General features: G+C 42.2%; 1 protein-coding gene across 2 annotated transcripts; it reads right to left on the bottom strand.

Moving 5' to 3' along the window:
- Window positions 1-83: 83 nt before the first annotated feature.
- Window positions 84-8,755, bottom strand: wnt7ba (wingless-type MMTV integration site family, member 7Ba). Of its 2 annotated transcripts, none has more exons than XM_039791798.1 (4): window positions 8,389-8,755; window positions 7,017-7,243; window positions 3,368-3,639; window positions 84-2,250 (listed from the first exon to the last, which is right to left on the bottom strand). In XM_039791798.1, exons 1-4 carry the CDS (start codon window positions 8,469-8,471, stop codon window positions 1,768-1,770), a joined length of 1,065 nt encoding a protein of 354 aa, XP_039647732.1. In that variant the 5' UTR covers window positions 8,472-8,755; the 3' UTR covers window positions 84-1,767. The 2 variants fall into 2 exon arrangements, with proteins under 2 accessions (XP_039647732.1, XP_039647733.1); XM_039791799.1 differs by having other exon boundaries at window positions 8,399-8,755.
- Between the last annotated feature and the right edge of the window lie 381 nt (window positions 8,756-9,136).

Raw genomic sequence — 9,136 nt, 5'->3', positions numbered from 1 at the left:
CTAACAGCTTTATTTTTTTTCCTGGTAATGATTTTAATAAGGCCAATAAAGGCCAGATGTGACATAAAACTCAAGAGGCGATAAAAGGATGCTCAAATTTTATTGGTAAAAAAAAGAAAAAATACAACTGTCCATGTTTGTAAGTGATGCAGACCTTATTATTGTATTTGGTCTGTGGCAGTTCTGTGGTATTTATAGGTACAACTATGCTTTTAGGAATCAATGAGTGATGAGGATCCTAGTTACTGAAAGAGCCATGTAGACAACTGGGAACACAGAAATCTCTTTGATGTAAAGCTGCAAAACTCGTTGGTTGCTGACGCTTTCAATGTGTTATCTACTCGCAATTCCATGAATTTACTCCAATACTTAACAGCAGTTTACACAACATTTCCTGGACTTTCCAACACTTGATGAATCATTCTTGCTTTTATGAGCTACGTTGAATTGTGAATGAGATGAACAATCTGGGCTACTTTGATAAAACACGTGGAGTATTTACAATTTGGCTTTGATCAAAAACATAAATTCCAAATAATTTATAGTTCTCAAATCTGAATACAATGACATTAGAAAACACTTGTAAATAGTGACTTTCTTTTCCATCTATAAATGACATAAAGTGCCACGTTCCTCATATAAAAATATACTCTTCAAATTGTTTTGTAAGTTATATAAAGCCTAAATAAACATTTCTGAATACATTAAGGATGCTTTCCAAAAATAGCTTTGAGGCCTTTGATCCTCTCATACCCCCCTCTGTGTTGTTAGGGCACATGCCATCCACCCAGGCAGGCCTAAACCGCGCTGGAAGGCCTTGTGTAAGCAGAGGCCATCATGTGGAATTCCACGTCTCTGCCATTCATGGGAATGTTGGATGTATCTGAACCTGATTGCACCTCTATGGAGGCTTCCATGCTTTTCTCAGAAGTCAGGAGCCCTCCGAAAACAAAACAATGAACACGGTCAGGATGGAAAGTGCCGTTCAAACTGACAAGTTGGATGCTTAAAATAGTTTGGGAGTATTTTCTGCCTCTTTGCCTCTTGGCTTAACAAAGGGTCTGGTTTCAGAGGGGAATTTGTCCATGAGAGAGATGTCAGCACAGCACTCAACCACACAACTTACTGATGTCCCATGAAAAAGAGAAAAAAATGTGACCGTGAGTGCAAAAGAAAAATAACTCCTCCATAGAGAAATAAGCCACTGACGATTGATAATGGCCATGTGACTCAAAATCTGTTATTTTCAGCTTGAAATGTATCAGAAGCAATTGAAGATCATAAAAGAGAGGAAAAATCTTAAAGAGCAATTGAGTTTGCTATCAGTCCTATAAGACTAGGTTTAAAAAATGTCTTAACATAAATAATTTTTTTTTATTTTCAGTGTTCAAACAGAATACAGTGTGAGCGTACAGTTAAAAGTATTCCACTGCCATCTTTCAATCGTCATCAGGAGCCCGTCTTCTGTCATGACAGTCTGAAGCGCCTTGCTGTCGTAGCATTTCCAGTTAATGTGTTACAAAAGTCTTCTCAAGATCCAACAATAGTCCTTGTTTTTCCTTCTCGTGCGTGACATCTGTAAGCTACATCTTACAGATGTTGCAAGATGTTGTCTTCCGAATATTTTTTTTTTTCTTTCTTTAGAATTCCAAAATAGGATGTAAAAATGTGCAAATTGTTGAATAAATACTTCCAAGTCCTTCACTTCAAATTCCACTTTGTCATAACCTTTTGATCTTTAACCACAGTGTCCCGCTTCCTCATTCCCTACTTGCAGGTGAAAACTTCTGATTTCTCACTGCACGTGTTGCACTTGACAAAACAGCACCAGTGGAACTTGCAGTTGCACTGCCAGATGCGTGTGTAGTGGTGTGTGTTGTAACCCCGGCCGCAGCACATCAAATTACAACTGTCTGTTGTGTGTGTTGAAGTGCCGTTGCACAGTCTTCCCCGTGTTCCTGTGCTTCCTGTGGCTGTGTCCTCCTCGCAATAGTTGGGCGAACGCTCCAGGTACACCAGGTCTGTGTCCGTGGGCTTCTGGTAGCCCCGAGCCTCTTTGAGTCGTAGGAAGGAGGGTTGGCGGAGGCGCGAGGCCCGGACCGGCTCTACTTGAACTGCTCCGCTGTAGCGTTCCTTCAGCAGATAACCAATCTCTCTGAACTTTGGCAGGGTGATCCAGCAGGTCTTAGTGGTGCAGGAACCGGACACGCCGTGACACTTACACTCCAGCTTCATCCTCTCCTCTAGGATCTGATCACATAGAGAGTAGAAATTAGGTCTGTATGAATTAAAAGAGATAGTTAAAGAGCTGAAAATATATTGTGCGTGTTAATACATAGATGGTTTTAAACACGTCCGTCGCTTGAAATCGAAACTGTAAATAGCAATCGCATTGCCTTTATGTCCGTCTCTTTTGGTAAGCTGGGCTTTTTGCGGACACTTCCAACTTTCAGCACTCTAACTGGTTTGCCAACTTTATGTCTCAAAACCTGGGGAAAATAACTCGTACCCCAAGACTGTAGTCTCTAATTAACTTTACCTTTCTTCAGACCACATATTGGCGTGACAGCCCGAGAAAACTGACCAGAGCTGTTGTGCAACCATACACGAATAGAATTACATTGTGGTTTGAGCCAGATTTATATGATAATGCCATACAAATATTTTCAAATGACAAAATTGACAGGTGACTGTTTGCCCATGTGACTGCGCGTGGTGTTGATGTGAAAAAGATTACCTTCACATTTTCATTATAAGAGTGATAATGATTTTGAGCGACTAAGCTCATTCTTTGAACATCTAGTAACTTGCGTGTCAGGAGCCCTGGTCAAATCAGTGACTCCGTCTTTCCCTTCGTGGCTATCACATTCTGGGGGAGTTTGCTCTTGACTTTGGTTGCTTTAGAGTGTGCGACGGTACGGAAGTATGGTCTTTGGTGCTGCCACTAACAAAGGAAGAGAGTGAGACTTCCAATAACATTCTCTATCCTCACCTAATGTGTAGTAATTCAATGAATTACTAGACATTATGTAGTAGGGCTATGGCACAATTCCATTTTGGCAGCTGCATCTTCCAAGTTTTGCCTTTCTGTCGCAGATACACACTCCCACTCTAGTGTACAGGAGCTTTGTTAAATCATTTCTGCACTCGTACAGGGCTGATACAGTTATAGTAACTGATGCAAATACACAACAAATAAACTAAAGTGTATAATCATGGACAATCTATGCCAATTTAGGCATTTCCCTCTTCCTATTAATGTTACACGTATTCAAACTGGAGTATGGTGTTGTATGATGTTTTCATCATTAAACCCCAAAAAGAGATTAGATGGATTCAGTTTGTTTTGTCCTTTTGCATGGGTTACCTTTCGCCCTGCCTCATTGTTGTGCAGGTTCATCAGCCGGCGGGCGTTTTTCTTGATCTCCCGGGCGTCTACAAAGCGTCGCGAGAACTCCACACCGTACTTAATATCAGCTGAGCAGCCTCCCCACTTCCAGCCCTCCTCTTGGTCGTGGTAGCCCTGCTTCTCACGATCACAGCCGCACTGGCTGAGGTTGCCTTGGCTACAAGCTGTGGTCACTGCGTGGGCAACTCCGGCTGCAGTGATGGCATAAGTGAATGCTGCCTCCTTGCTGCCTTAAGAGAAAAGAGCAGAATTTGAATAAATATAAGGCGGAGTAGACCGTAGTACCACAAGTACTCTCATTTAAATCAAGTGGATTTTTCATGTACGTTTTTGTAGACATTCTTGAATCAGTACTAACAGTACTTTCCTCTCAAAGGAAATTGCATGCCCATCAAACAGTTACACTGTTAGGGCACATGATGATGATGTCATCAGGGGTATTTCAACTTGGGCTTGAGAAGATGTTTTTTAGCAAAAACGTTTAAAAGAAGTGGGCATTTAGGAGGCCCGGGTGGTAAAAAGACACTACTGAGTTGCATTATGGGAAAATGTAGGGTCCAGCATTTGTGGAGCTTGACCCATACTAGAGACTAAACCTCAGACTAACTGCTTCTGCTGCATCCATTTTTTGGCATTCTTTTCTTTAAGAGACCCTAACACCCACATGGGTTTTTACACTTATTCTGGCTTGGGCAGAGACACGCTGGAACTAAATGAGGTCACCTAACTTCATGAACCAATAAAAAAATGTTAAAAGGTTTCATTTCTCCCACCCAAACGTGTAGCAAAACTAATAGGAGGTAAAGAGAGATTTCAATCAAGCACAAGCTGTACACACCCACACAGTCCTAAGAAGATGCCATGCCTCTCTCTCCATTCCATCTGTATGTACTATCAGTCCTCCTCCTGAAGTGCAAAACTAAGTTGCTGGACTGCTCCTTTAAGGAAAGATAGTCACCGCTTTGGATGGCATCACTGATTTTGAGATGAATCAGTTTGTACAGTATATTAATGCTGAAAGGATGTCACAGAAGCCATTTTTTTATGTATATGTAACTGTGTAACTAAGTCGTTTTCAAAATGGCTTCTTCATGTACTTGAGGAGTTTTCAACCCCTATATTTTTTAATATGTCAAGTATCGGTACTCTTCAGTCTCTTTTCAACCTTACTTAATTTTAAATACTATATGAGGTAGGTTAAAAGGCCAGATATCAGTATAAAGACCATTATATATTATATAATCTCACAATAACTATGAGTTATATATTTTTTCATTCTGCCTTGTTTCATATCACTATATCACTGGTAACAGTAATCAGTATAGTGAAGACGACACAAGTGACATCTACTGGCTGAGTAGGGGAGCTTTTTTTCTGGATCGGTACTCCTAGTGTTGCTGTGTCTTAATGTTTTTCATCAATGGAATTTCTCACGCGGCTTAAGTGTCATTCTGTGTCTGTGTTCGGCAGTCCGCATTATTATAGCAAATGATACCACTGTCTTGCATGTTGAAATAATCTGTGGCCAGGCTTGACTGGGATATGCCCAGTTCCAAGCTTTTGTATGTCACCATTTGACTTCAGAATAAACACATTTATAGGGAGGGGGGAAATGAATTTATTGGCACTACAACTGGTAATAGGATATCCTCCCTCTCAAATCAGGATAATGCTGGGCCTCTGTTAGTATTAATGCATGGCGTCTCTGGTAGAGGCGATTGTAATGGCTCCCTTCCAACCTGACAAACTCACTCGCAGAAACCATCGGGCCTGCGGTTCCCCCAGTCCATAACTCATAACAAACTCTGAAGTCTTCTCTCATCATGCTAAATCCGCGACCCATTCAGATATACTGTATGGTGAGCATTTCTCAAAGTATCAGGCACATGCGATAGCCAAACAGCCATCTCCTCGCACTTTGATTTGTTTTGATTGTACGGCAGTGCATGCAGGGCTCCATTGTTGCCATCCAGCTGCTGGAGCTGACTTCAATTAGTGGTTAGCATGAAGCTCTCTGGTCTTTCTCAATGCTTAATGAGTTCGCCCGGCAGGTCAATCAAATGACGTGGTGGATGGTACATTAGCAATAGGGGGTGGGGGGGCTTACATTACATTACATTTCCATTTTTTTAAATAGCAAGAATGGACACAGAGATGGCCAAAGGAAACCAATCTTACAAATAATCCATGGAGATCAAAGGAAATCTGGCATGCTCAGTGTTTTAGTTTTTACAATAATTAACAGTCTAATTAGTTTTTTTATACAGATGTAATAAGTATGTACTATAAAAAATGATGTAATAATCTTCCAGAAAGTACTTATGTGGTAAAAGTGTTTGCGTGGAGAGGACATGAGGACCTGGGTCCAAAGCGTTCTTCTGAGCTCGTTTACACACCACAGGAGAAAAGAGACATTTCCTCTGACAAAAGAAATAAAGGGATCCAGACGTCTCCCCTGCCTGTCTCCCGTGTAGAAAAAAAGTGATTGCTCCCAGAGCTGCTAGATTAAACATGGATCCAAACCCACAGCAAGACCGCAACAAAACATTTCGGACAGAAATACAATTTATATAAGAGGTTCACATTAGGAGCAAACAGGCTTCTGTGAGAAATAAAACAGGGAAGAATGTTGACTAAAAGCAGGGAGATGTGTTAGTTTGTGTGTTCGTGTAGGTTTGATATATAAATGCTTTCAGAAGATGACACGCCCAGATAAGCATTAGACCCTGCTTTTAAGGAAGTCTTCACACTCCATTCATGACTGCTTTGCTGTGACAATATGTGTCGCAAGCACAGTGACGTCACACACGTGAGGTACAGATTGAACCTCCTTTGGGGACACTACAAGGCGTTTGAGTTTTTCTGTGTTAGTGTAGTCCTTGCGTGTGGTATTCCAAACCTAAATTCTTCCATTAAAGTCTCACCACCAGTCTTTAAGTCTGTTTCGTTTCGTCGAGCTGTGCTGCAGCTTTTTCTCATCACACTGACAACACTTAACAGGAGGTTCGAGGACAATACAAGGAGAATGAGAAAACAGACCACATTGCTGAACTGTGCTCATCCACAGTTCTTTCAGCTTCAGTGATCGAAACCACACTGCTCGGTTTGGTCTGGTTAGGCCAATAAACATACCTGCTGTGTTGACACACCTGTGGACAGATTAAAGTACCACCAAAAGGAGGGATGTGCTGCTCTGATCACACATCAGTCCACATTTTTGCCTCTAAGTTAAGATTTCCACTTTCTGTGTCTAAACTTAGTTTGATCTAACTGGCTGTTGTGAAAATGTCGAAAGGTAAAAAACAGTTTTGCCCTGGGGTTTAAAGTGCCGACCACAAGACGCAACATCCCCAGAAAGTTGTCCAGCCATTGTTGCATGTCATTTTCCATCTCTGTCCATTCATTTCCTTTCATCTATCTATTGTTAAAATATCTAATAAAGGCATAAAAATGCCAGCAGTGTTGCCCCAGAAAAATAACTTAAGACCCCTGTCCTCTAAGTAACTTTCTTCCCCTCGCTCAGCCTACTTTGCTGATTTCCTATTGTCTGTATTGTGATGAAAATATTTCAAACAACTTAAAGAAGCTGAGTTTTAAACAGACTGACCTACTCTCAGCTCTTGGCCAAAGACGGTCCTCTCTCCCAGGGCTGAGCAGTTCCACCGGCCGTAGCGGAACTGGTACTGACACTCATTGATGCCCAGCTGGGCGCCTTCGCCAATGATGATGATGGCGTCAGGGCGACTCTGACAGAGGGCTCTCTGACGGGGGGCCAGTCCCGGTATCTTGTTGCAGATGATGTTAGCGCCTAAAGCTACCACAGAGGACAGCGCCCTGGGCAGAGAGAAACAGGGATTAATGAGAGGGACTTTGAAGACAGACTGTTGCTTTTTACATGGAAAAAGTGGCTACAGATAAAAGGAAATGGAGAAACAAAAATGTTCCTACTTACATAACATATAGTTTGGATTGAACCCTGTGCCCCAGTCGAACATTACCTGGCTATCATTTGGGCATAAAGTGATAAGATCTGTTTCCAATAAGCTTGTTTTGCTATATACTTTTCATTACATTTGCCAGTCTATAAATCATAAAGATAAAACGAAATAATCAAGACTAAATGAGCAGATAATGTGTAATCTAATGGACCTTCGTAAAGATATAGACAGAGAGAGGACAATAGTTAATTATAGGAATGGGTCCAAATCCATATTATTCTGCCTCTCTCTCTATGTCTCTGTGTTACAGAAAACAGGAACCACCACAGGTATTTTAGGTTTTAGGACTGTCCCTTGTTATGAATGAGAGGCATGTATGGTGCAGCAATCATTCTCTTTGTGAGGGCCTGGGTCTTTTAATGCCATAAGAAAGAGCTCATTACATCAGCCCGGGCCTGTAGGCAGAGCATGAAGTAGTCCAATATGTCTCTTTTTCCATATGTTGCACTCCCATTATGGCCCTTGTCTGACGAGGTGCTCCTGTGACAAAGTGGCTCTGGTGTAATGTGCAAATCCATAAGAGCAGGTTATCTCATCAGCTGCGTGTACATGTACATCAGGTAGATTAAATATTGGCTCCTTTATGATGAAAATATCATTTTATGGAGAAAAATCCGTGGTAGTCGGTTATTCCCTTGTGAAATAGAATGAACATGACCAAGCGACCCAATTACGCATTTCCTACCAATGTTTTTTTTTTACATGTAGGTTAAATGGATAGTCTAAGTTACATTTTATGCCATTTCTAAAATAATCTCTCTGCAACACCATAACAAAAATATTGCCATTTACTTCATTTAGCACGTTAAAAATGGTTTCCTCGTCGTAATATAACACCTGCAACAACCAGCTAATGCTCTTAAGGTGCGATCTAATTTGACAATGCGTGCGTAATTGGCCAATTTGAGCGTAGTCACAACTACTTAGAAAATCAAACAGACTTGTGTTTGAATTAAGCAGGTGCATTGGTAAGAAACCTACAGGTAGCTACCGCTGGTGAGGATGAGGAAGATCTGTGGGTAGTAGACGGACAGCAGCGCGCTGCGGGACGAGATGATGAGCATGGTTGCGCATTGAACACAACTGTTTATGCTCTCCTGCGGTTAGAAAAGATAAGAAAAACAACAAGTGGGAAGACGTATATCCTTTTATCTGAAGTCCAAAGGGTTAAACGCGGGAGCGTCGTCTCTTCTTTCCGCCGTTGAGAGGTGGTGTCTTCAGCTAGTGGAGCCGTGTCGCGCTGCGGTAGCTCCAAGCTCCGCTGTCCATGTGTTGGAGATGAGAGGCTGCATCCCACGGTCGAAGTGCGCTCTGCCACCTGGACCGATAGAGGACTGAATGGGGGGAAAAGGAGAGAAAGGGAGGGGGGCGGACAGATGGGGTTCCGGATGTCCGATATGCGCCGCTCACGTCTCCAAAAGTGGGACTGTTGTGGCATTGGAAGGGTGGGAGACAGTGGCCTCTCCCGGTGCACCAGCCCCCGGGATGAGTCTGCACCCCGCATCCTACCGTATCCCCACCCCCAACACACCTCCTAACCCCCCATCCTACTCTCTCTCTCTCTCTCTCTCTCTCTCTCTCTCTCTCTCTCTCTCTCTCTCTCCCATTTTTTTGTTGATGCCCAAAGTTGTAAAGTTGTAAGTTATGTCTGTACCATCACTATTTGCATTCACTTTTTTTTTTCTTTTTCTTGCTTCTGATTAAGGGGGAGGCCGGTTTCACCTGTTGT

This window comes from Perca fluviatilis, chromosome 23, assembly GCF_010015445.1.
Source record: "Perca fluviatilis chromosome 23, GENO_Pfluv_1.0, whole genome shotgun sequence".
Classification (NCBI taxonomy): Eukaryota; Metazoa; Chordata; class Actinopteri; order Perciformes; family Percidae; genus Perca; species Perca fluviatilis.
The sequence above is the reverse complement of the archived record's forward strand: the minus strand, read 5'-3'. Positions and strand labels throughout refer to the sequence as shown.